The sequence below is a fragment of the Anguilla rostrata genome, chromosome 1 (assembly GCF_018555375.3).
Source record: "Anguilla rostrata isolate EN2019 chromosome 1, ASM1855537v3, whole genome shotgun sequence".
NCBI classification, from domain to species: Eukaryota; Metazoa; Chordata; class Actinopteri; order Anguilliformes; family Anguillidae; genus Anguilla; species Anguilla rostrata.
This window is the reverse complement of record NC_057933.1, coordinates 10,450,784-10,478,280: the sequence shown is the minus strand read 5'-3', so window position 1 is coordinate 10,478,280 and position 27,497 is coordinate 10,450,784. Positions and strand designations below refer to the sequence as shown.

General features: G+C 43.2%; 1 protein-coding gene across 3 annotated transcripts in view; it reads left to right on the top strand.

Annotated features, from left to right (window-relative positions):
* Positions 1–27,497, top strand: part of dph6 (diphthamine biosynthesis 6) — a 68,342-nt gene that overhangs the window by 13,525 nt on the left and 27,320 nt on the right. For all 3 annotated transcript variants that reach the window (XM_064321619.1, XM_064321637.1, XM_064321628.1), the window contains exons 4-12: positions 8,217–8,290; positions 9,193–9,311; positions 18,925–18,986; positions 19,371–19,465; positions 19,751–19,844; positions 24,112–24,250; positions 24,760–24,885; positions 26,093–26,222; positions 26,610–26,784. In XM_064321619.1, the coding sequence (XP_064177689.1) occupies positions 8,217–8,290; positions 9,193–9,311; positions 18,925–18,986; positions 19,371–19,465; positions 19,751–19,844; positions 24,112–24,250; positions 24,760–24,885; positions 26,093–26,222; positions 26,610–26,784 (1,014 nt within the window). The remainder of the gene's footprint in view (positions 1–8,216; positions 8,291–9,192; positions 9,312–18,924; positions 18,987–19,370; positions 19,466–19,750; positions 19,845–24,111; positions 24,251–24,759; positions 24,886–26,092; positions 26,223–26,609; positions 26,785–27,497) is intronic.

Here is a 27,497-nt window from a genome sequence, read left to right as displayed (position 1 = left end):
GAGCCTCTGCTCAGCTGCGTTTTTTGTCACACTTGCACCACCTCTGTGGACCTTGGCCCGGCCCGAGGGTTGTGTCTCTGCCCACTTTCTTAAATGATAAGGGTTGTAGCCAAAAATAAGTGAAGTGGAAGTACACTGGTTTACTGTGGCACTGTGCTTTCCAAATCAGGAGGATGTCATTTAGTCTTGTCGCTAATAAATTAACTGCACGGCTAAGAAAGCTCTCTTTGTTTTGTGTTTGAGAAGCATGTTAAAATGGGGGGGTTAAGGTATGCATAGTGCATTCGGGGACACGGCCAATTATGTTCCTTGGGTGCCCCATCGCTAGCCGACTGACGGTCCAGCTTGATTCAGATTTCAGACCTGTCCTGGAGTGGTCAGCTCTTCACCAAAACTGTGTTCCTTTTCTGGCTGCTCCACCAGTGATAGACACAGGTGTGCATGTGTCTGCATATGCATTTTAGTTTGCATGTGCGTGTGTGTATGTGTGAGTATAAATATATATAACATAGGTGTATGTTCTGATTTAAGTGAATCGTTTATGCAGTTGCTGTTGCAGGGTCTGTAAACAGAAATAAGCTAGAAATAAGCTAGAAAGCGATATTGAGTAGGAGTGGAGTGTCTTTCTCTGTGTTTGGGTAAATGCTGCTCATTAAAGTATTTATGTAGCGAGATTAAGTCCTCACATTAAACCCTTGATTTTCTCAAATTAGTTGATTTAAAAACACTTCCGAAAAATGCATTATTCTCGAACTTCATTCAAATTCTAATTACTTGCGACTTCTCTGGTGCCAGCCTAACTGGAAATAAACTCAAATTTGAGAATGGCAATCAGCAAAGACAAAAGAGCTCTCAGAAGTGTATGCAAAATTATGCAGATGAGCTGCGAAATAATCATTCCTCCCCTTCGGTTTACACGTTTCATTAGTATTCGAGCTACCACAGGATGACTGTAAATAAAATGCTGTCGCAACAAAAAAAAAAAAAAAGCTGAAATTTGCAAGCACTACTTCAGGTGGCTGTATTAGCAAGAGTGGTGCAAGGGGTTGTTGACCTCAAGCATTTCTGGAATGGATCCTGGGTCAGGCCTTTGACAAAGACACAAACCGCCATTTTGAATTGACCTGAATGGAAACAGTGCCATTTAATTTAACCTGAATGTGGCAAATGAGAATACAGAATTAGTGATCAGAGGTTATTCAGTGGATAAAAATGTGTTGTGATCAGTTGTCTATTAGACAATCTCACAGTCAACAAGTCATTCAGTACCTAAGTGAACATTTAACTGCTTTTCTTATGCAATGCGAGAGGACTGAATTAACTCATTTATATGCAAGTAATTGAAGTAAGGGTGCTTTAATGTTGTCTTTCAACAGCCATGATTAGTTAATTTGCTAAATCAGGTGTTGTTACCTGCACCCACACCGGCCCTTTTTAAATAAGATTGGACAGCCCCTGATGTAGATGATCCCTTCAGCTGGTTGCCAATGGAGGGAGAAATGGAGAAAGGAGAATATGTTTCTCAATGACTATATGATCAGATGATATTGTAGTGTCATGCCTTTCAATGGAATCATTCTTAACCTTAATGCATCAGTGTGTTGAGAAATATATATTCTTTCAACAGACCATCCACAGGCACTAAAGGAAATCTTTCATAATTCTGTGGAGGACAACGATTCATCCTTTACCTTTAATTGTGTATATGAGTTTATTAAAAGAGCTTTGTGTGGATTTAGATTACTTTTAGCATAGCATAGCTTAGCCCTGAAGTCCCTGCTGAGAACAGAGTAAAAACGCCACTCTGCCTGATATCAATCACAAACTTTTTATGGAATGCGTCCCCAAGTTCATCACAGTCTGGTAGGCAATGCTTGTAAAGGCATTAGCAAACTATAAATATCACAGACAAATATTTCCATCAGTATGAAATGAAAATGTCATAATAGCGTAATATGAATGAAATATAAGGAAAGCCCCTGGAATAGCCATTTCCCAGATTTATGAATTTACTGCCTCCCCCCCCACCCCCCCTCACAATTATTCTTCCTGCCATTCCCACAGAGGATGAGAAAGCATTTGTGGAATTTGTGAAATCCAAGCCGCTCAATTGTCCAAAGTACATTAGCAAATAACGGCCTTCTCCTCTTACTGTAGTCTCTTGGTAGTAGTTAAATTGGGGACAATAACAAGGCGGCATCCAAAAATAACCTTTTCCGAAGCATTAAGTTAATACGTTTTTGTTTGCAAACGGTCTAGGAGTTGTAACGCGCGGGGGGAGAGTGGTGTGAGAAAGTTTCCCCTTCCCTCACAATGGTGGGAGTCGACGGCGACTACTATTATTACTTTTCTAATAATGATTTAACTCCTGAACTTCCGACCCAACAGAACCAACGTCATTGTTTTTGAAGGATGCCTCTTTTTAGAGACACTTTCTCCCATGCCACTCTACGTCTGCGTCACTCTTCTTAAAATGAAGAGGAAGAACGCAAATTTTTGTTATTTCATCTACCCACGTCTGTCCCTGCCAAGTTTAGAGCGAGGTGACCCCTGTCATTTTGAAGACCATACGATACTCTGGTCAGTTTTGTCGTCCTCCTGCAAATTTACATTACATTACTCATTACAGACGCTTTTATCAGCGTCAATGTTTCAGACGTAGACAACTGCTGACCGGTTCGTAAGTACAATTACTTATTTTGCTTGCTCAGGAATTGATAGGCTTCAGGGAAATACTTCCGTTTTACGAAAATCATCGCCAGAAAACACTGCCACTACGTAGAACCACACCATTGCATTTAATAATCCCTTTCTTTTCAAATACGCTCATTTGTCCACAGGCCAACTAACCTCCTGCTCCACTTTAATCAGCTCAAGACCACGCTGAAACCATTCTTTAATATTCATGAATTGGATTAGACACACAAGTTTCTTTACGCAGAGGCGGTTATTGTTGGAGTTACCGGTCTGCGGTGGCTGCGTTTGAAAGATGACACTTTGGAAGGCTTTAAAGTTCATCAGTCATTAGAGGAGCTGTTGAGAGACGCGTCAGGGAGAATAAGGAAGGCCAGCCGAACAGGAAGGGTAATACGAAACACGCGGCAATGTCTCAACAAACGCGCATGTCATGTTTGTGGCTAGATGAGTTTTTAAAAGAATCTGGTGTGTATGCTTTTTTTATTTTTCACTATTGTCGGTCAGAAAAAGGCCAGTTTTTGCAAAATCACAGACAACAGTTCCGGCTCTAGGTGAAGCCAGCTGTCAGGTTGATGATTGACGTCTTTGGCTTTTAACTTGCATCCAAAAAAATAAAACTAAAAACCAGAGGATTCTGGTTTAACAGTGTCATTGCCTGCCTCTCACCCTCAGTACAATAGTAGCAATTACAGGCTTAGATATTATTGTAGGCTTAACAACTAAGCCATTCTGTACCTTCTTTACATCCTGTTTTAGCTACAGGTTAGTAACAGGAGTTTCTGGTGCTCGGTGAGTGCATGGTGTGTGTGCCTTGCAATAGATTGGCGGGCTGTCCAGGGTGTAATCCTGCCTCTCACGCAATGCATGGTGGGATAGGCTCCAGAACCCTCGTGACCCTGCGATAAACGGGTATAGAGCCCAGGATTAGCGGGTATAGTTTATAATAATCTCTGTGGTGGTAGATGTCCTACACACTTCTGTAGGTATCAGTGTAGGTATGACTTCTGTAAGTTCACTTCTGGCATTGTCTGATTGCACTTGGTTTCAATGGTAGCCTTCTCACTGAACTTGCACAGGGACTTTAAGACAACATACTATGTGGACATTCTTTACAGTGGAATAACTGTGACATCATAACTTATACGTTTGGTTTGTTTATTCCTTGGCTTTGGTGCAAGGCTTACCAGGAAAGCAATCAGTGACATGGTTAGAGTGGTTTTACAGCAGTAATGCTTTTAAAATGTTTTATTGATACCTGCCTATGTTCTTGTATTTCATTTCATGTGTGCTGTTTCTTGACATACATTGTTTCTGCAAAGAGGATTTGTGTGAAGTCTGTTTTTGGATGTTTATGTTTTGTGAGTGTATGTGTTTGTGTATGTGTGTGTGCATGTGATTGTGTGCGGTGTGTGTTTGCAGTGTGTAAATCCAGCCTTATCTCTCCCACTTGATACTGTAGTGAATATGAACACACATACACACATACACACACACACACGTGCTGTTTTGTGGAGAACAGCATAGCTTTCCCCCCCCCATCCTCAGCGCTGCCTGGGGCTGCTGTGTCTCCCAGTCCCTGATACATACATACATATATATTCATTATCTGATTAGCTGACACGTTGTGTTGAAACCAGTCACAGCCCCGAGGCAGGGCATGGATTTCATTTAAAAAGTATCAAAGGTTTACACGGTGCTCGTTTTAATCAGCATGTTTATCAGGCAGAGAAAAATTGCAGGAAGGACCACAGGGAGAGGGTTATCTTAAGGACCAGTAGCTTGGGAAATTTATAATGGCTACAAGGTAATTTACTGGCAACCTCCACATTCATCCATGTAGGACTGCCCCTGTTTATAATTACAGCCCATGTAATATACTAATGAACCTGCAGGCTGTTGCATTCATGCCACTCTTCTTAAAGAGAGAGGGACCGATAATTCAGGGTATCATCGTGCTAGTTCGGTCGGCAAAATATATCGTATAAAGAATACATTAGTGTTTGTGTTTAGATGCACACGGATGCTATTATATTAATGCTTAATATGCGTGATAGAATGTTACTATATTGCACCAACATAGTTGACATTACTTCAGTTCAAACAGCAGAAAAGGCTTATGCGGTATTTACGGACATGAAAGTACTGCAAGGAATGGTTAGCCGGGTTCCTAGAAGACCTCATGTCTAATGTTATACCTTGATCTCCTTCATTAATCTGTCTTTATGCCAAGGTGAAGAGTACCCTACTTTTGTCTGAAGACAGTATGAAATTAAAGACCGTACTTTGAGCCTAAAACAGCCAGTTTGAGGCCAGGCCGAGCCGCACATTTCCATATAAGTTGGATGTCCCACCCTAGGATAACAGGAGTTCTCACTGGTGATGGACTTACCAGATGATTGCGGTATTGGTGTGGAATACCAGTCGGAAACACAGAATGAGGCTTATTTTTAAAAACAGCATAGCCCTAAGCTATGCATGGATAGAGCACTGGTGGTTGGGCTTGAGTAGTTTTTGTCACTGGTGTAGAATTCACTGTCGCTCTTTGAGCTGGTCTGTGTGGTTTTAAGAGTTTTGGTAAGACCTATTTTCTGAAATCACTATGGATTATATATGTTGCCAATGAAAATACCTCAGAACATTTGCCTGAAGTCAACTCTGGAAGAAAGAATGCATTCAGAATGGTCTTTGTTCTGTATTCAGTGGCTGTTAATGGGGAAATGGCGACTATTTTTGTTCATTCACCTTGATCCTGGACCCATCATTTCCGCTGTGGGATCCTTTTCCGCTGTTGGATTTTTTACTGCCTTTGCTTATTTTTTTTCTCCCCTGTTCTTAGAATGGGCAGTCAAACTTTTTAACTAGCATTCATTGCTGCAACCTATGCTATCGATTTGGGGAGGGCACAGACAAGCATGTGATGTCAGCTTCTAGCTTTTATCACCCCACAAATAAACAGTCACCCAGACGTGAGTCAGAGGACTATGCCTCATTTATAGCTCTACAGGTGAACCTGCAGGAGTCCTAGCAACCGGCAAACCCAGACACACGAGTGCATGCTGCCGTGCGGGGCTACCAGCCACAGCCGGCCGGCACCGGCACTGTCCTGATTCAGTACCAGGCCCTGGGGCCCATCAGTGGACTGTAACAGATCCATAACAGGATGAGCCACCCAGCAACCCCTCTGATGGATCCCCTTTCTGCCTCTCCATATTGAAAACTGTAAATATGGTTTCATTGTGGCCCTGTAGTTAGTTGTACTCAAGGGTTCTAATGGAATTTTGGATGTGACAGTGAGGGAGGTCTTTTGCGTTCATTCCCGCATCACGGTGGTTGATGTCTTATGATGAAGGGTGAGATGAATAAACTATTTCATATGATTGTATTCCAGTTATTGTAACGGGACTGTGTCCTACATTCTTACTGCTTCTTATCTAGACAGTAGGAGAACGTAGAAAACTTTTAATTCAGAAAGGATTATAATTGGATTAAAAGTTAATGGGCCAGTTTCATGGACATAGATTAAGCATAGTCCTGGATTAAATTGAGCTTTATATGGAGAAGCTACAGTCAAGATTGAATATAGTAGTCTAGGACTACGCTTAATCTGTGTCTGTGATCTGGCCCATTTACTCCCAAAATAAACCATTGCCCTGGAAATATTAACTTGTCATATGTGGACACAGTAATATTAACAGTACTGCATTGTTATATGTTAACTAACTACAATTGCTTAGTTTTGTTCAATTAAAACAACAACACTAATGTACGCTAATAAGAACTTAACTGGAATCCAGTAATGTAACCTCTAGTTGATCAATCCATGTTAAAATATAGGACTGTGGGCACACAAGACAGCAAACTCAGTTCAGAAAAAAAGTTGTCTGTTTTTTTTTGTTGCTTAACTACATGGAGGTGAAAACAGAAAATCATTGAAGCGTAAATGCCCGACTGAGGTCTTTCCAAATAGAATTCGTATGAGGTAATGTTTGTGGATGACAGCCTAATCTCTGCTGTGAGTGACTCTCAGTTTGGGGCATGCTCGGTCCCGCCCCGTTCCCTTGACTGACTCGTGTAAACAGGATTTCGGTCATATTTTGAGAGGTGTCTGCGAGGCAGAACTGGCTGTTATTGCAAGCTCTGGCCCATTGTCTTTCGAGCGCACAGTCAGGCTCGCGCGTCACCCCTGATAGCCAGGCCGTTACACAATGCACCAGGACAGTGTGGTACAATACATGTATGAACTTTTAAATTGGGACAGAATGGCGTGATCCTGGTTGCTTGTTGTATAATTGGTGATTATCCCAGTAGGCTGTGAGGAAAGTTCTGATGCTGCAGGTGAGTGGGCAAGTATAGGGAGAGGTACAGTAGAGCAGGCAGGTGTAGGGAGAGGTAGGGTAGAGCGGGCAGGTGTAGGGAGAAGTAAGGTAGAGCGGGAAGGTGTAGGGAGAAGCAAGGTAGAGCGGGAAGGTGTAGGGAGAAGTAGGGTGAAGTGAGTAGGTGTAGGGAGAGGTAAGGTAGAGCAGGCAGGTGTAGGGAGAGGTAAGGTAGAGCAGGCAGGTGTAGGATGAAGTAGGGTAAAGCAGGTAGGTATAGGGAGAGGTGAGGTAAAGCAGGCAGATGTAGGGAGAGGTAGGGTAGAGCGGGCAGGTGTAGGTAGAGGTAGGGTGGTGCAGGCAGGTATAGAGAGAGGTGGGGTAGAGCAGGCAAGTATAAGGAGAGGTAAGGTAAAGCAGGCCGGTGTAGGGAAAGGTAGGAGAGGTAAAGCAGGGGCTCGGAGAGCTCGTGTGGGCCCATCTCCGCTCCGGCGGACGCTAGGCTGCAGATTAGAAGCAGGCCAGGGGTCTGGGGCTGTTGTTCTGCTGCAGGCTCCAGAAACAGCAGAGCCAGGGCGAGGAGGCCTCACCCCGAGGGGATGTCTGCGGGGCCAGGAAGGCCCTGATACCGTTACTGTGTAAACATCCCCACGGCTTATCTGATGGAGGAAAAGACGCGTCGCGGAGAAGTCTGTTTTCTTAGACTCTGTGTGCGCGCGCGTGTGTGTGCGTGTGCGCGTGCGTGTGTGCGTTTGTGTGTGTGTATGTGTGTGTGTGTGTGTGAGAGAGAGAGAGAGAGAGAGAGATTGTGTGTCCCGTGGTAAATGAGAGATAGGGAAATGGAGACTGAAAAAGTTGACATGCTAAATTGTGATACAAGGAAGTGATACAAATGAACTTGCGTTTGTATGGGTGCCATTCACTGTATTGTGTAAATTGCTAAATACATGCATTTTCACACTTTCCTGGGTTATTGATTTGAAAAGTATGAAAAAATGCTGCTTGGGCTTTCTATTTATAAAAAAATGAAATATTGACAGTCGATGGCGGCACTTTATAGCTCTGCGTGACCTTTTAAGGCGACATCACCAAACCGTTAAGGCGATGATAATGGGGTTGCTGCTAATGATCTGTTTGATGTGAACGTGTTGTCAAGCTTCCTGCTGAATTACCCTGCTTTCTCTCCGGCCTGTTCCCTTCTTCCAGGAAAAGGAAGGAGTTGAAGCCGTGTCCGTCGGAGCCATTCTGTCAGACTACCAACGAGTCCGGGTGGAAAATGTGTAAGCAGACCACTTATCTCTACTCAAGAAAACACTTTTGAGTTCTTTCCTTTTCTACGTGTTTCCATCTCAACAGCAAGACACAAACCCAGCTTAATTCCTACACCATACTGTTCCACTCAAAAATAATATAAGTTAACATTTTTGTGCTTAATGACTACAGTTTTGTTACCTGAGGGTTAAGTGTTCCTGTCCCACAGGTGTCTGACCACGGCTACACAAATAGACTGGATCACCGGTGGCATTGCATCATTCGAGTCATAACCGAGTGACATTTTGCGCGGGGTTAGACCCAGACCTTGTATAAATTGGGCTCGAGTTTCCCAGAGACCGCGCAGCGAGGTAGAGCACATTCACTCTGTGACTGACGCTGGGACGCGACCCTTTGGACCCGCGCTGTCAGACGGCCGGCCCTCTCGTCTTCCGGCACGTTCCGCGACGAGCCCCCCTCGCCCCCCCCCCGCCTGGCGTTCTCCAGCGCCGCGATAGAGCGCTCTGCATATCAACAAACAGCCCTGTCAGCCTCCCATTGTGCCGGCTTCACACCTCGGGGCACTTGTGTGAAAAGACAGGCCGGGGGCCCGAGGGCTCGGGTCCGATTACCTGCGCTATCTGCGCGCGTGACAGGCGGGAGTGCGGGGAGAGTGCCATTAGCCCCCGCGTAATTACACATTCGCTGTAATTTGCACACGGTCCCTTACAGAGGGCCCCCGCGTTCAAAGGGGACGGAGGCTAGCGTAAGCTTCTCGTTGGCGAGCGGCCCGCCGAAGGTAAGCGCTAATTGCCTTTGAAAGCCGCGGCTTTCTGGCGACTGTCCGGCCCGCGTCCCGTCCGACCCCACCCTCTGCCACCTGTCCCGTACGCGTCCCGTCCGACCCCACCCTCTGCCACCTGTCCCGCAGGTGCACCCGGCTCCGGCTCCAGCCCCTGGCCTACCTGTGGCGCCGGGACCAGGAGGCGCTCCTGGGAGAGATGATATCATGTGACCTCCACGCCCTCATCATCAAAGTGGCGGCTTTCGGTAAGCGCGCGGGGGCGGCGGCCGTGCGGGGGTAGTGCCCCGCCCTCGCGCCGGCGTCTCCCGCCGGGGGCCGATCGCGGTCGGCGCACGTCCATCTGTCGGGAGGCGGGGCTGGGGGGGCGGGAATGGAAAAAAAATAAAATTAAATAAAAAAACGAAAAGCCGAAAATGATCAGTCAGGCTTCAGACGAACCGTTGGGGCTGGTGCCAGGGGCGAGAGAGAGAGAGAGAGAGCGCCAAAGTGGAGAACAATGCGAGGAGATAACAGGAGAGGCTAGCAGTTGGAAAATGAGCACGGATGATTATGTGCCATGTCAATGAAGGCTGTCAATAATGGCGCACGCCCCCATTGTCCTGGAAGAAAAGGCCGAGGGGTTTTATTTTTACCTTCTGAAATACCTTGAAACGTGCGGGGCGTGCAGCGAAGATTAAAATCTCGCGTGTCTCATTTAAGGTTTTAAATGGCTTTGCGAGAGGGAAAAGGGTTAATGTATTGTCACCTGTTTTGTGCGCTCGGCCGTTGTGGCACTTTCGGGGGAAAAAAAAAAAAAGTGGATCGAGTTACTGAAGTATTGAAGTAAGATAGCTTTTTTTTGTTAAATGGGTGTGCGCAGATAACTACCTGTATCTACTTAACAATGAAGTTGTTTTCTGTGACAAAGGAAGTGATAAACGATAATTGCTCCTTGATAGTTCTTTTTATTCTCAGAGTGTATGTCACAATGCGGACGCTTCTTTCTCGCGTGCGTCGCAGGGAACGCTTGTTGGGGTAAGTTGTCGTAAGAGGGGTCGGAGTAGAGCAGTGACAGGCCGCGCGCAGCTTTGCGAGCTGGCGTAAAAGAATCCTGGGGTCTTCTGATGGACGTCCCGCTTTTTGCCTTTTGTGAATGGCTCGGGTGTTAATTGTGCATAGTGTTAAACAAGGAGAATGTTTCTCACTACAGAAACTTAACAATGCGCCTTTCCGCGTTTGAAGAGGGAGACAAAGCGCGCGTAATTACGTTGAATCCCGGAGTTCGTTAGCAACCGCTTCTGGTGTCAAGTGTTAAAATGAGAACGCTCTGGAGACGGGTTTTCAACATGACTTTAAACTTTTTGTGAATTACTGAGATTGGCGTATTCAAACAGCGCTGTCAATTTACTCGTTTTTTCACGTCTTCCAGGGCAGAGCGAGCGCTTTTCTGGCGGTGGAGAGGTGGAGAGCCGCGCTCTCGTCTTGTGTATTGAGCGCCGGGGAGGCCACACTTTTTCTTTGATATGAATGATCATACAGCACATCTTATCTGTCCTGGGTGAATGGGGATGAGAAGAAGAGATGTAATTATGCTAATGGCTCCTTTTAGCTCACCTTCATCTGGTCGCCGAGACAAAGCCTCTTTGTGTCTCGCCCAGGAATGTTGCTATCTCTGAAACATCGAGAGTCTGGTGAAATTACCCCGAATAATCCCCCCCACCCCCCGCCCACAAAATCACCTTGCCTCAAAGCCCAGTCAAAGACTGACAGTGCCACTGAGCTTTCAGCCTTTTCTTAAGGCAAAGTCATTTAAAAGCAAATTCTCTGCATTTTTGAAGATTATAATGAGAAAGAAAAGCTACCCCAGGTTTCTGTTTCCCCCCCCCCCTCTCCTCTCTTGTCTTTTTTTGGCTACAGGTAAAAGGGTAAGATCTTATCGTCCTTGGTTTCTCACCTGCCCTGAGGCTGATGTAATTAGAAATGAGAGAATTGAATAGTCAGAGTGCTCTGGGGCTATTAGGCTCCACTCAAATAATTGCAGCTTTTATTAGAGCGAGTTAAGGCAATGGGGTGTGTTGTTATAAGTATTGGGTGACGCTGGGCATATCTGAGAGAAGGTTACTTGCACAGACCTCAGGTGTAGATTATAGAACGGTCTTTCCAGGTAAAGGGTGACTGGTGCTTTTAAAACACAAACCCTCGCCGAATCCCTTCTCACTGTTTATTGGCTTACAAATGCATTTGAGCAACTTACACTGTTCCACAAGTTTTCCTTTGGACGCTGCTTTTGGCGTGACTCGTTTTCATAATGTGATACTTTGCCATTCGTCTGGCACTGACAGAAAATAATTAGCAGCGTAATTTGAGTTTGAATCCTGTTTTTTTTTTTTACAGTCTGACAAAGACAGCTAAAATTGTGGATGACTCATTATCGTAATCATTGCTGTCCTTTTCCCCAGTTCATAGTACAACTTGAAAAAAAGTATGGCTGCCATAAAGTTTTCACAGGTACATATATATTTTTATTATATTATTATATTATATTATTTATTCATAATGTGTTCAAAAAGTTTTGTAAAAAGCACTTACAAGTCATTTTAAACATGAACATAAGGTGTACACATTGAACGTAAATGATCTTCAGTGGTCTAAAACATTACAAAAAGAATACCATACAAAAAGGACATTCTGTGTATTTGACCATTTTAACATCATTTTGATATTTTAGTACATTTAATAATGTTACATTTGAACTAACTTCACAACAAAGTAACTATCAGAGATTTTCTCAGATAACCTGGTGCAATATGTATATTTGTATTGAGTTAAACAGTAATGACCATTTGCAAAGTCATCCTTGTTGAAACTGTTTCAACAACCTTGAAGGAGGCAAATTTTGGATTTATGGTTTGAAAGGAAGTGACCCTGTAATCAACAGGAAGTGAAGACTTGTTGCCATTCCAGTGGCTCAGGCCATTCACAGTGGCAGCAGTACTGGAATGTTCTGTTGATGTTTGTGGTTTTAAAAGCAATAAAACATTGTGAGCCATACAATTGCATAGCAGTTTTGGCCTTGACATTGTTTAATTTCCCCCCGCTTTGGTTAAACAGTCTGTGGATTCTAATGGGTGCGCAGGAAAACTTAGCAGGTTTCCAACTGTGAAATGAATGCACTGTATTACAGTAACCAGAGGTGGATTCAGTAATATTAGGGCCCATTTCAAAGTCTTTACTTCAGCCCACTTCTCCCACCTGGGGCTGTTTTAGTTACAGTGCAGAACACTGTAACCCTGAGCGAATCAGTGCCATTTTCTCATCATCTCTCTTTGCCCTCATAGGAACTTATGTGCGGGAGAGAGAGAGAGAATGTTCGTAATAACTGCTTAATGCTTTGGCAAAGTGAATGCTGATTTGACACACAAGCAATGCTCATTGTGTTGAATTGAATTGATCTGCGAGGCAGCTGATTAGATGGTAAAAATGACCATTGCTGGTGCATTTTTAAATGTATGTGTACTGTTTCACTGCAAGCAAATTGTATGCATGCTTTAGAACTGGAGTGAACATCTTTCGCATTATGCTCTTGATGCTCTAGTGCATATTTTAACCAAAAGAGACCAGCCATACCGGGCAAAATAAACATCATCTACAGTCACTGTATAGTTTTAGGGACAGTGCATGCATTTTGTGGTAAAGCCATTAATATTACCTTTTACCACCAGAGCGTTATTACCCTTGACCTCGCTGAAAATTTAAGTGTAATACTGTGTACAAAATAGATAGTGGCCTACTGCACGTACACTCTATTTTTAATTCTTTATGTGCGTAGGTAATTCCCATAACAGGCCCCTTTTCTCAGAGTTTGGATTAGGCGCAGTAAGATGATCTTGCGCTTAAGGGGTATTTAATCACTTTTGAAAGTCAATACGAGAATGTAAGTAGTGCGCAAATTACAGTTATGCCTGTGTGGCTGCTTGCATTTTTTTTTTTGCAAAAGCACCACCATTGTCCTCAGTGTTGGGTGAGGAATTTTGTTAAGTATTTTTTTATACACATTATTCTTGTCTGCGACTGTCAGTCTCGCTGTGTGTGTAAACAGAGCTGAGAAAGTGAGAGGTGTCACACTGTGACAGGCCAATGGAACAGCCATTCTGTGTCGTTTCCACGGTGCCTGCTGTTTCCGTTGTTATTTTGAATTATGGCTGTCATTTGAATAGCTTTAAATCTTCACAGTATTGTTAATTTTATTTATTTTTAGGGTCAGCTCAGCTTACTCTTAAATGTAATGTGAAATATGTTCTGTATTTACGCCGTGGAAAGGCTGATTAATTTCTACTGTACATCTTTCCGCTGGTGTAGAATTCTAAAAGCACTATACCTTAATTAACAGGTAGGTTACCCTGGAGATTAAATGTGCTGTGTCACCTTGGGCCAAGTGTTAATATTTCAGCCATGCAGTCAGTGTGATTTAGTCTCTGGTATCATTTGAATATGTAAAACTTCCCTTTTGTGTTATTAAAAATGATAGCGTCATTAATATTTCTATTTATTGCCTTTGTCGTATCTCTTAGGACTTGTTCACAGAGGATAAAATCCTTGGAAGACCGGGAGATATACATCTTATGAGGTTATAATTGCACTAGTTTTTATTCATTGGATAAAAAGATTAAATTTCAGATGTGAAAGCATGTAGAATAATCTCCTATTATTCTACTTGCAGACTCTGAATTTCAGATAAGGACTCAGGACAAATTTGGCATATACCAAAATCTTATCGTCTCGTGTTGTTTTGCGTTTTTCCTCTCTTTCAGATTGGGTGATAGTGAATGTTATTGTTTTCAGTAAGGTCTTTGAGTGCGTTGTTCAAAGGATGAACTAGCTCACCTTCTAGCGGGAAGATGTTTATTTCAAGATTTAAAAGCTAAAATGTTACACATCAAGAATTCAATTTCTTTTCTTTCTGTCTGAAGGCTGGGATTAGAGCCAAGCTGTCAGGTGCGTGTCAGATCTTAAGAATATCCGTGAATGGCTGATGTTTCAGCACCGGTATTATCTCAGATCTCTCTTTTTATAATTTAGCTTTATGCATGAGGTGGGACAAAGAAGCAACTAAAAGCAATAGTACTTTCAATTAAGCAGGCAGATCTATCCGGGCTTTACTTTTTCTGCTTTTTTCTTACATTCTCTTGAATGAAGTGGGGGAAAGTGAAAAATTCCTTTGTGTTTCAATAATTGCTTGAGATTTGCAGGTCTAACAAGAACTTTGAAAAGATTATGAATTGAGAACATCTTTCTTTAGTTATACATTGGCTTTGAGGGCTTAAAGAGAACAGAAGGTTCTGTTTTTTTTTTTTGTTGGGTTATTTTTGCAGTTTATTGTTTAATGTATGTTATAAATAAAGTGCAAAAATAACAAAAAAACAGAAGCTTATGCTCTCTTTAAGCCCTCGAAGTGTATCTGTGTAACTAAAGTTTCACGGAAAATGCTGATAGTAATTGTATTTATTTATTAGTTTATTTATTCATTCATTCACGTCTGTTCTAACTTGACACTTCCAGAAGTTATTTGTGGATTGGGAGGCCTGAAATTAATTTCCTCACCGTCGTTCTGTCAGTTTGAAAGTTCACTGAATTTAATTGCAGTTTTATAGGATAATACATGATAGAATCCTTTTAAAGGCAAGACATTCTTTTTGTTACTCTGAACCCCATTTCTCCAGAGTGCACAGAACCTGTCCTTGGAGGCAGACAAATGGTTGCTTCTAGTGGGATTATTTGGGCTTAATGTGGCATAATGAGGGCAGGTAATTGGGTTTAGGTCAGGTTGTAAAACAGGTTGAGAAGAAAAGGGATGTGATGGTCATGTAAATGAGAGTGGAGTCAGGCCACATAATGGTGGATGAGACTGCTGCCTTCCTTTCGGTTGTGGGGTGGGAGTGAACTTACTGAGTTACGTTTCATTCTAGGACGTGTATCTTTTGCTGTTATCTGTGCAGGCTTTATTTTATGCAAATATATACTCATTTACAGCGACTGCAGGATTTGTAAAACAATTTATATCCAAGCAAAGGTATCTAAGCACAGGCTTCAGAAGAGGAAAGTGTTTTTTAATTTTGGTTCAGGCTGAGATGGTAAATTTTCGTTTGTGTTTGTTTTTCTTAAAATTTACATTTCCATGGTTGCCTGCTCACTGAATTGTAAAGTTCTGCGTAAACATTATAAAGAATTTAAAGGAAGCAACCCCACTCAAATAGATATAAGTTCCTCATATGTATGTATTACCTAGTGCAGAAGTCATTGCCCTGTACGTTTGTGTCTGTGACTGTCACCACAGACACAATGTCAGTCAGTAACCAGCATTGCGGGAGGGAGGGAGGGAGGGAGGTTTAATATCAAGCAAGAGTGATGAGGCTTAACTAAAGGAGCAATTGCTTAAGTTGGTACAATATTATACTTAAATTGACATGGCATTATGCTTCCCGGATTCTGAACCCTTTTGTCATATGCTATGCATTGACAATTTTTATAAATCCTTTAATCACCATAAATTCATATAAATGCACTTCATCCATGCACAGATTACAGTAGCGGAAGGCCTAGCCGTCTGGGGTCTGCACTCCACACCCATATCTCCACGGTAACATTGAACATCTCTCAGATTAGCTGGCTGCTGAGTGATGTGCACCTAATGTGCATTTGAAGTAGCGATGTTAGCTAACCTGTAACTTTCTGATCTGTCAGTTATTTTTGATCTACCTGAAATCTATGTACAGTTGCTAATGGATTTAGATGTAGTTGAATATCACAAATGGCGCATTTTAAAGTTGGAAAATTTAAATTTAGGAGTTGGAATTTGGATATTGAATTAAACTTCTGTGTAAACTTTCATTTCCCTTGTAAAGTGGCAGTCTCTCTAAAATGATACCTGACTCGCCAAACAAAAGTGACCGGTCATACTGTCCTAAAAATACAGTTTTTTTTTTGTAGATAGTCACTAGGGATTGGGCTTGGCATTGTTGTTGTTCAAGGTAAAATTGAGCTTGTGGTATCACATATGATAATGCTTATATGATAATAAAGTTGCCGAATTTTCAACATTGGCACTTATGTTAAATATTAATACATTTGTAAATATTTAATATAAATCTTTTTTCTGCAATGTAGAATTTATTTAATTACCTAACCAGATTTAAATCTTTAAGTTAAGATTCAGCTAGCTGGGCAACAGAATATACTAAATCGTATGGTGTTGTGTTCATCCACTATCATTGGTCTTTGCCTCCATTTTTTTTGCGATGTTATAGTTTTTGTACTGTGTGCTGTATATGAACTATTTAAACATTAGCGCTTTCCAGGAACGGGAGTCTACCTTGCCTGGCATCGCCTGGTCAAGACCCCTGGTGATATCGGGGCTGTGCCACCTCGCTCCAGCTAAAGTTCACATTTTGTATAATATTTTATTTAAGCAAATTAACTTAATGAACATATTAAAAAATCAACATCCTTAAAGCAAATTGAGCCATTAAAATTAGTTAAAAGGCATGACTAATTAAAAAGGATATTAAAGTGAATTGAATTTTAATGCCTTTTCCTTATTACCTTTGTATAGGGTTAAGATGAAAAGATGTCAAGATTAGATATTCTCACACTAATTAAGTCTGCTGCTCCCCTGGGTGGAGGACTGGGCCTCTTCGCTCTCCTACACCCCTCCTCTCCCCCCCTCCACCCCTCGTCTCCCCCCTCCCGCAGTTCAAACCCATTTGAACTCAGTTTTGAATTACTTCTCATGATAACTTGAAACATATTTCATGAGACCTGCTCCCCCGAGGGCTCGCGGTTAAGACGTCGACCTTTGGGGTTTTAACTTTTTTTTTTTTTTTAAAAGAGGGAAAAAAATAATCAGTCTTTTCACTGGAATAGTCCCCCCCCCCATTTTATAAGAAAAAACTGTTCACTTTCTCACATTCTTGGCACTGAAAAGTTGCGGCTTGACATCGGCACACCCACGCAGACTGCAGTGGAGCTTCAGGTGTTGTTGAGGTTTGGATCTTTGTAGCGATTTGTAGTGAGTTGGTTTGTTGTCGCGATCACAACCAATCAACGAATCGAGAAGCACAACATGATGTACCCGGTCAAGACTTAACTTTCCCATGCTAGTGTCATTAATCAGTGTGAGAATGATTGCCATTGCTGTATTGGACATGTGCACATACTGTATGAGTTTCCAACAGTTGTCTTTTGTCAGTCAAGCACATTTCAGTGTTTCTGATTGTAAGCATATTATTTCAGAGCTTTATTTGTAATCTAGATGTGTGCAGAGGCAGTGCTGTGTTTCTGAGCTGTAAAATGCTCTGAGTGTAGTTCTGTGAGGAAAACCCTTAAGAGAACGTGTTCTGAATCAGAAGAACCATAAATCATCTTTGTGAGGTCCTTTGACAGGGTTTGGTACGTTCAGTTTTGTGCTGTGCATTTTCATATGCTTTTCCAGAATGGTTATCGTCAAATTCCAACTTGATATACATTGTGAATCATATATTTTTGAAATTATATAAAAAATTATTTTATGTTAGAGATCAGCCTCAGATGCCCTTGAGTGCATTTCTTGTGGTTTATTGTTATAAAGAGAGGCATTTTGTGTAGATACGTACAGTCTGTCATGGCAGGTGATGCTGCCATTGTGAAAAGGCTGTTGTTTGTGTTCTGTAATGGCACTCGGTGATTGTGGCCTTGTCAGTCTAATAGCACTCCATTTCAGCCCATTGTGTCTGGGCTAAGCTTGAGAGCAGCCTTTAGTTCTGCATAGCTATTCAATGGAGCGTCACTGCTCTCAACTTTACTGGCAGTGCTTCAACAGACAAGGTTGTGCATCTGCATCGTAGGACTTAAGAACGAATAAACAGGAAGAAGCTTTGTTTTTTTGCATTCCTTTTCATTTTGTTTAATAGCTTATCGAATGTCTTGCAGCAGGTAATACTTATCTTGGGTGTAAGCAAGAGGCGTATGCTTTGTATGAAGAGCTGATTGACTCCATTATGTGGGGAAAGGTTGTAAGAGGCTGTAGTAAAATCAGGATTTGTTTCCCCAGTGATACATAGACACTGCACACAACACATACAGAACATCCAGGGTTGATGCTAATATAACATGGGCAAACAGGTTAATGGAAGTGAAGGGATCAGAATGTATCCAGTACATATTAACCTTTTGAAGAGTAGGTGTTTTCAAATGTTCTTTTGACATTCAACAAGTCAGTATTCTAGAACTCCATTGCTTTCGCTTGTCAGTAGTGATTGTGACATCATCATTAGAATGTTCAGTTAAGAAGATTCTAATGACGTGTTTGTGATCTTACTTCTCAAAGGGTTAATGCATGGAGTTTGTTTCCTTGTCACTGCTGCGCAGCTGAGCGTTCCAGGTTTGGGGGTCAGCGCGACCGTCTCTGCTGCGTGTAGCTTGGGGAGAAGTCTGAATACACAGCCAGGGCCAGCGGCCGTGTGCGCCGGGCTGGCCTCACTGAAGGGCAGGCTCCAGGAAGCAGAGCTCTGGCTCTTCTGTGCCAGCTCCGTGTTCCTACAAATATCTGTAGGCGCTGAGTCACTTCCACGCGCCGTTTAAAGAGAAAGACAAATAAACAGGATTTTTCCAGTTTACATTCGCGGAGGAACAAAACAGCGCTCACCGCTCAGCGCTGAACTGAAAACTGCTAACCTTAACCAAAGAGAGCCGTGCTCACAATTAGCAAAAGTCAAATAAATATATTCTGAGCCGAGTTACGTGTCTTTTTGTGTGAGAGATTAAAGTCCTCCCTGCCCTGTCATTTCCAATCACTGCTTTCTGTCTGTGGTGCGATCCTCTATTTCTGTGCTGTGTTCCTGGCAGGTCTGGATCCTGAGAAACATTTGGGGAGGTCTCTGGGGGAGATGGAGTCCTATCTCAAACAGGTGGGACGGAGCCTCACTCCAAACCCTGACCCCTGTCCTTTCTGTGTTTCATAATGATGTTACCGTTATGGAAATCAGATTACAGAATGTGTTAATCCGTGACAGGGTCACATAAAATCCCCAGGCCATGTACTACTTGTTCAATATAAAACTTTGAGCAAGTACAAAATGTACTGTATAAGAGGTGGGGCTTTCTATTCTTTATGAATAATGACCTTATGAGAAATAGGCTTAAATAAGAAATTTAATAATATTGTGCATTTACCCTCATATAATCAAGTCTGTTCTTCTGTAGTATACCATTTCATAATTTTGTTTCATTTTTTACCCATATGAAAACACAGTAAGCAAAGGTTTTCTCTACATGTTTATTCTTTCTACCAGCTTTCTCAGAAGTATGGAGTCCACATTTGTGGCGAAGGGGGAGAATATGAGACATTTACCTTGGATTGTCCTCTGTTTAAGAAGAAGATCGTAATGTAAGTGTTGCACTGAAATCCTTCGGCCTGCTATGAACTACACTGTGCTAGTTTGTGTGCTTTGTGTCAGTGTGGTGTGAAGCACTGGATCTGTTGCTCCTTTACACTGAGGGCAGGCACTTCACCCCAGAAAGACCCAGCTTACCTACATGTGTGGCTGTGCTACTGGACATACTGAATAATCATTGGGAATTTTTTGAGGAAAATCAGTTTGTTTAATATTTCTGATTGTAGGGGAAGTGGCCTTTGTCTCTCTGGATTATGTGTTGATTTTATTTGCTGCAGAGACTCCATGGAAACAGTGATCCATTCAGCAGACGCGTTTGCCCCTGTTGGATATCTGCGGTTCTCGAAGATGCATCTAGAAGAGAAGATGAACGTAAGTCCTCTGGCGTCACGCTCTTAATGACATTCAGGATACGGTCATTCAGGTTATTTATATTTGCTCGTACTATTTTTTCCTCCTTGCGTGGTAGGGGAATACTCTTTTCCACTGGCTCATCCTGGAAAGAGAGACTCACGCTGAAGCTGTATACTGACCGAGCTCTTGGGGGTTTTTGTTTTTTTTCTATCTCTGCTTGTCTCACTTAGACGTCTGCAGTATTCACCCGTGCCTCAAACTAGGCCCCGCTTAATAAACACGTCTGATCGCATTAAGGCACTTTGCGTTCAGGTAGGTGGAGGGGCCTCTGAGGCTTTGTGGCTACACCCAGATTGCTGTCATTCGAGAAAGCGAAGGAAAAGGTTATTCTGGCCCCACAGACAGAGCGCGCTGCCTCCTGATTGGCCCTTGCCAATTTGGACCAAATTAAGAGCTCTGAGTTTTGATTTTATTCCCCACTGTTCCCTGCTTTATGCATGACCTGGCAGCTGGAATAGTGCTTTGGTACTGTATTTTATTTGTTCTGCTTTGATGCTGTGATCAAAAATTCGGATGCAACAATATCATGAATAATCATTATTCTGAAATATCAGCTGAATGTTGCTCCTGAACATCTTGTCCAAATGTGTACAAAAATATAAATTCAGTACAGTTTCCCTCATGTGCATGATATCTGTCCTGCCATTTGACAGTGAATGCTCTGGTAGGAATGCATCAGAAACCCACGTGAGCTGTGTGAACCTACCGTGCAAGCACAGTGTGAAAGCCATGCATGACTGCAGGCGGTGCGGGCAAACTTTCGCTTGCAAAGATGTGCCCTGGAAATGCTAGCGTGTAAACATTGTGACCCAGTTCAGTCCAGTTACATTGCGTGTCGTCACGTCTGAAGTTGAATGAATGCTTCAGGAACTAGGGTGCTTTGCATGCATTGGTGAGATTTGGTCCAGGCTAAAGGCACCTTTAAGGATACTCCCATTCTGCCTGTACCGGGCCTTCTGGGTAGTATGAGTATGTCTGGCTGAAACACTTCTCAGATCCTGAGGACAGCTTTGCAGGCTGTGGCGGATAGTCAGAGGGGGTGACGGCTGATTGGCCATAGCCTCATCCAGGGAGGGAGGGATTGGTTTATTCAGCAGGTCAGTTAGGCGCATGCCTCCACTAGCAGGAAATGCAGCCCTCCTATGCAGTCAGGTGGTGGACTGCATGCAGCATGCGCATTAAGGGTCATGCACGCTAACCCTTAATCTTTAACGGGCTGAAAATGGTTCAGCCGCAAGACAGCCTAAAAAACAAAATAGGGCAAAAATAGTTGTGGAAAATTCTGTATTGCTGCCTACAGTCCCTTTCAGACCAGGGTGGGGAAGTCTGTATAGCATCTGAAATGGTTTCAGCTCTTATGCCTAAACATAACCTTATTTGCTGAGGCAGTCATTCATTTAATTACTACAGAAAGGACCAAACATCAAACTTATGTTATTTTAAATTCCAAATTTCGGGTCCAGAGGTGATTCTTAAATGTTTACACATCATTACGAACCTTAATTAATCATGTTATGAAAATATGTCATTGCCATTAAGGTTACTTTCTAAACTACTACTCTTTGATTATATAAGGTTTTTAAGGTAACTGTAGAAAAACAGGGCAAAGTAGTTCAGCAGAAAATGTATTTCAAATTAAATAAATGAAACATTTTTTGCAGTATACATTTCTGTTGATGTCATTATTCATCTTTCAAAAACATCCATATTTACATACCGGAATGCATTAATGCATCAAAATTCTTACACATTTCCCCAGATGAATATGTTCATGAAGAAATAGTGAAAATCGTTGCATTATTAAATGTTATTTCACAAATATGATAAACCGATCTCAGTCAGGTGAGTACATGTATCACACCGTGTATGTTAGAGTGGTTTACACATATGGTAATGTGACTGTAGACTGACCTTAAAATAAAGTTTATTTAAAAAATCCAGTAACTGCCCAAATAGGCCATTAGGATACTGGTGGTAGCAATGTCAGTGACCAGGCAGTCATTGTTATGTTTGGACTGTGGCATGCCTGTATTACTGATACACAGAGTGGTGATTAACACAGCGGTCAGCTATTTGGCCAAACACCTAAAGCTTGAATTATATCTCGGAGTGCTTGGGCATGATTTCAGGTTTGAATACATTGCGGAGATCAAAGGCGATTTGTTAGAAAGGCAGGTAGTAAAGCCTTTTGATTCAGTTCACGGGGAATTCTTTGTGGAAAACGCGGCCTGTCAAATGAATGGAATGCTCGGCTGCATCAAAAGGAATTCGGCTTCTTTTCGGCCTGAAATAAGGATTTATGGAGTTATTTCGTTGAAGCGAGTTTTCGTTCCTCTTAAGCACTTCCTGTTTCTGGCGGTGTTGTCAGCTGGACCGAACGCACGCGTGTGATTGACGATGCCGTAGTAAAGAAGTTAGAGCGCGGAGAACATGGAGGGAACGTGGGCAGCTGTCCCAGCTGCTTTTAAAAAGCATTACCGAGGTCCGGGTCACCAGGATTCCATTAATTGGATTTTGTTGACCAGTGAGTAATGCTTGAGAAGAATACACCTTGAGGAAGCCAAAAATGTCAGTTCTAGGAGTACACACAGGGGGAGAGGGAAAAAACTGTTTATTAGAACCGCATATTGGGTAAATCTTAAGCAACGTTGTATTTATGGTTATATTTAAGGCTAGTTTTAAGGCAGGGGTTTTCAACCTTGTTTGATCCAGGGACCTACACACAGGCTCAAAGGCATCCAGGAGACCCCCTGTCATAAGTTAAAAAGGGTTATATAAAAAAAGGTTTTTATTTACATGTAGTCAGTGGATATAAAGCTGGCAAGGGACCCCATACAGTGCCTTGAAGGACCCCCAGGGATCTTTGAACCCCCCTATTGAAAACCCAGGGTGTAGGAGGCAGTAAGAGCTGACAATGCTGACGAAGCTGGGGAATTCAAGCACTCTTACTTCACCAATGTCATGACGGCGTTCCAACACAAACTGCTTTTCAGAATGCTACTGTACTCTACATAGTCTCATTTATACTGGAGTGCTGAACACTGATACCGATTATGAGTACTGACTGAGATACACAAATGGTCCTGTGTGTGTATCTAAAATAACATTGTTACTATGTAACTAAAGAATGAGCAGTTCAGTGAATATGAATGTTCAACACAGAAGTTAATCTAGGTTTGTGAGTGATATATCCTAGTTATTATAGTTTAAGCGTAGGGTAGTCGTGCCCTTGTAATGTAAGCGAATGCATTCTGTAGATTTCAATCCAAGCCACACAGACTCACGCTGCATATTCAGAGCAGGGAGTGTGGGGTAGAGCCCTGATCTGGAGTTGCTAGCGAGCATGTTGGGTCGCGCTGGGGCTGCTGCAGCCTGTGGCTGGGCGGGAGGGCTGATGAGGGGCGGGGGGTTGGGTGGGGAGGGTGGCGATGGTGGGGAAAGTGTAGCCCGCAGCTGTGGTCCCTCCAGGCCCGGACCCTGCAGCCTCTCTCCCCACCGACCCCCCCTGGTGCCCCCACCCCCACACCAGCCAGGGAAGCGCAGGGAGATTCCCCCAGCCAGTGCCTGGGATCCAGGGGAGCACCTCCCCTCACCAGCAGTCCGAAACGCTGTCCGTCACGGTGACAGATCCGTACTGACATCACCACTGGAGGAAACAGCGGCGAGCAGGGGAAAGACGTCGCATCATTTGCCCTGAGTTAATGGTAGTCTAGCTATTTTATTTTTTATATCGCATAAAGAGGACTGAGGTATAATTAATTTGATTATCATATGGGCAAATACAGTTGACAGCGGGAGATTAAAGAAAAATGAAATATTTATTAAAAATGTACTGCACATGGAGGAGCTGGGGTGTTCTGCATGCCCGTGAGGATGGTTTATTTAAAAAGAAAAGGCAATCAAGCAAAAAATAAAATAATGAATGCATAATGCGCAGGTCTGGTAAAATCCCAAGCATGTCAAATGAAAGTCACACTTTTGAGTGATGGCTGAAACGATTGAATATACGGTATCAGAAAGCACCCCGTCTCTCTCCGTGTCATTTATGAATATCTTAGCATGTTGTTCTGCTTTCGTTCACCTCAGAGTCATTTGTCTTTGGACGTGTCAGATCAGAATGACACGGCATTGCAGTGGTGCCGAAACGTTCGTTTTAATCCATTTCATGTTTTCCTTTCTTTTAGCCCCTTTGCTGACTCTCCCGGCATTTTATACTCTGTTGCAGAGCTCTCCCCTGCCCCTCCATAGCTGTCCTTGCCTGCGATCCATTGACAAGCTGACTGAAGAGCAAGTGTATGCTGATGAGCCTGGCACACAGGGGGAAGCTACATCACACCCTGACCTTATGTGTCACAGGGACTGTGGTGAGATGCTTTTCCGCTGGTCTCTCACATTCCATTTAAACACAGTATTTCAAATAGGGCTTTTACCTTGTAGTGTTTTTTTTAAAAAATACTTTCACTATTACTATTATTTCACTGTTTAGTTTCACTATTTTTTACTATTAGTCTGCACTGTGTTGGCATTCAGGCTGATGTGATTATACAATGAATTGTTGTCCTTTTGGAAGTGTGTAGTATATTATATAATTTTAGTGTATGTAGGATCAATGTAAGAAATATTTCAGGTCACAAAACTGTAATGTACAACTAAATTTAAAAAGGGAAAATCAGTAGCTGAATGATTTATTACAGGACTATTGATAAATCTTTAAAATAATGCTATGTAGTTGTGAAGGCGTTTTGTGCAAAGGGAAATTATTATGTGAGTTTTCCTATATCTCTATTTTAAAATCACTGATCAGTGACAGCGGACAATCTCATTCAGTATTGTTCATGGGCATTTTCCACTCTTCTGTTTTTACTCACTTAAGAGATCCTCACTTCGTGTTCAGCCAGAACAGCACTGGGGTATCAGTGGCTCTGTGGCATCTCTGGGCCTCAGTGTGACCAACCAGACATCCAGAACCAAACGAGGCAAGCGTTTGCATCGCTGCAAGGTATGCTGGGAAAATATGCGGTGGAACAGGGTTGAAAGCACATGTCAGACGCGCCTGCGTTCGGAAACGACACACGACACGATCTCAAAATCTCTTTCCGCACGCGAGATTGTGTTTCTGGGCTAAAGCAGGGAAGTTTAAATAATCCATGTTCACACCAGTCAGATGAGAATGACAGATCTCACAGCCCGGGAAAGGGACGGCACGGCGCGGCTTTTACGGCAGCGAAATAAGAACAAGGTGGCGCTTCGAACGCAGCTTCTAGCCCTTCTCAAGGTTCAGCACTTAAAAAACAGTCGATTCCGGAACAAGGGAAGCCCCATTGTTCATAAGTCACTTCTGTATCTTCTTGTTGTGTTAGCAAAATGCACTTTTAGATGTATGCTGGGGATTAGATAGCGCTCTTTATTCAGGATCCCTGCTTTAAAGTCGGAGGGGAGCGGCGAGCGTCGGGGGCCCCGTCCGTCTGAGAGGCACGGGCGCGACTGTAAAACGAGGACAGACACTTCAAATTATGCGCGAGAGGAGTGAGGCTGTTTCTTCAAAACACACACTGGGAGGCCCCGGCTGCGCCTGCAGAACTTGCAAAGCGCGCGCTTTAGCAGGGCGTCTTTCTCCCTGGAAAAAAGAGAGAGAGAGAGGAGCCAGAGATGAAAAGCATATTTAATGTTTATCATCTTATTTTCGCTGCATAGCCTGTTCCGCGCAGAGACAATATTAAACAAGTTAATATTTAATGAACAACTTCTTTGTCTGGCGTAACCCGTGTGAAGCACAAAGGAAAGCCAGTGTCTGTGAAAAGAGAAAAAAAACAAACTTGATCCCTTATCTAACTGCGGTAAGGAAAGAGGCTTCGCACCGAGACCACATCTGCCCTGTTTCTCTCCCTATAAAGAACAGTGTCTGTTTCTGTTATTGCCTCTCCAGCGAGCGTAATTGTTGTACATTATATGCAAAATAGCTCAATAAACATTTTTTCGATACTATATTTCTGCCACTTCGGCTTGTCAGAAATCGATATTGGAAAATAGTATGTATTTTTGAGAAGCTGAAAATCAGAGTGTTGGCTCCTGAGATGAATGCGATCGACTTTTGGATTGGATTTTGGTCTTAGGTTCCATCATGAGCTCGTTTATTGACGGTATTGGGAATAGGTGGAATGGGTTGCAGCTATATGCGATGATGTGGTGCGTTGTTCTGTGTGCAGCTGAAGTGCAGAAGATGGGTTTGGAGTTGAAGCACATCGTCCTGGTTCATCTGTACGTGCAGAGCATGGAGAGCTTCAGTGCGGTGAACTCAGTGTACCAGTCCTACTTCGGGTTGAATCCCCCTGCCAGGTATTTTCATATTAACAATACATCAAGTGCAAGTTGCAATATCTATACCCCTCTCTGAATCCCTGCGTTTACCTGAAAAACATATATAGATTATTGATTAGGTAGTATTGTCTCTGCAACCAGTGGGACTTTGGTTCTAATCCTAGTGACACTGAACATTGAGTATAGTTAAAAAGACACAGTAGCATCAGTATGTTCCAGAAAAATTGAGCTGCCTGAACTGAGATTGTGTAACAGTCTGTAACCTAAGAAATTTTTTGTAACCAGCGAAATAAACAGAAGAAGGATTTATGCATAAAAGGATCTAGTGAAGGGTTATGATCTGGGCAGTGTGGAGCTGGCTGATATCGCAGTGCCCGTAGCCTCCTGGTGCTCTCCGTCCTGCAGGGTGTGTGTGGAGGTGCCCTTACCCAGGGGGCTGCTGCTTCAGATGGACTGTCTCCTCCACGACTGGATTGAAACCGCTCCGGATGACACCCCTCAGCACAAGCAGGCCATGCACGTCCAGAGCCTGTCCCACTGGGCCCCGGCCAACATCGGCCCCTACAGCCAGGCCATCCAGGTGTGAACCGCCGTCCCGCCGGGACCCCCGGGGCTCGGGGGCGTGGGGCAGAATCTCAGCTGAGAGGCCCCCCAAAAAAGGGAAAAAAACTAAATGGCTTCTCAGAACCAGGAGTCTAATTCCAGTTGAGGGCAAAGTGTGTGATTCTATATAACTGTCAGTCACAACTTTAGCAACAATTTTGGGTCTGAACCCCTGGTTCTCATGACCATAGGATTAGGGCATAATTTCCTGTGTGAGGCAGTACTTGTGCCCCCCCTTAAAGGGGTCACGTTGCCCGAATCGTGTCAGTAAACGTCCAGAAGTATAAGATTTACTGTAAGTAAGGAGAAGGTTTGTCATGAATAAAGATGGCTGAGAGGTAAACAGCACAGATGGCATTGCGGGAAATGCAGAGCAGGGCCGAGCCTCGTAATGAATATGCAGCATTGCCTGCACTGACCCTGCAAGCATGGGCAGAATAACGATGCGCTTGCTAGCGCTGAACACTGCGCTCTCTTTATGTGCCCAACCCTCCAACTGGAGCTGCAGTGAGTGGCTTTCAGATCCAGCTTTTCAGCTGTGTGTATGTATGTGAGACTGTGTGTGTGTGTGTGTGTGTGCATGTGTGTGAGAGGTAGAGAGTGTGAGAGTGAGAGAGTCTGTGTTGGTGTGTGTGCGTGTGTGTGTGAGGGAGAGAGAGAGAGAGAGTCTGTGTGTGTGCGTGTGTGAAG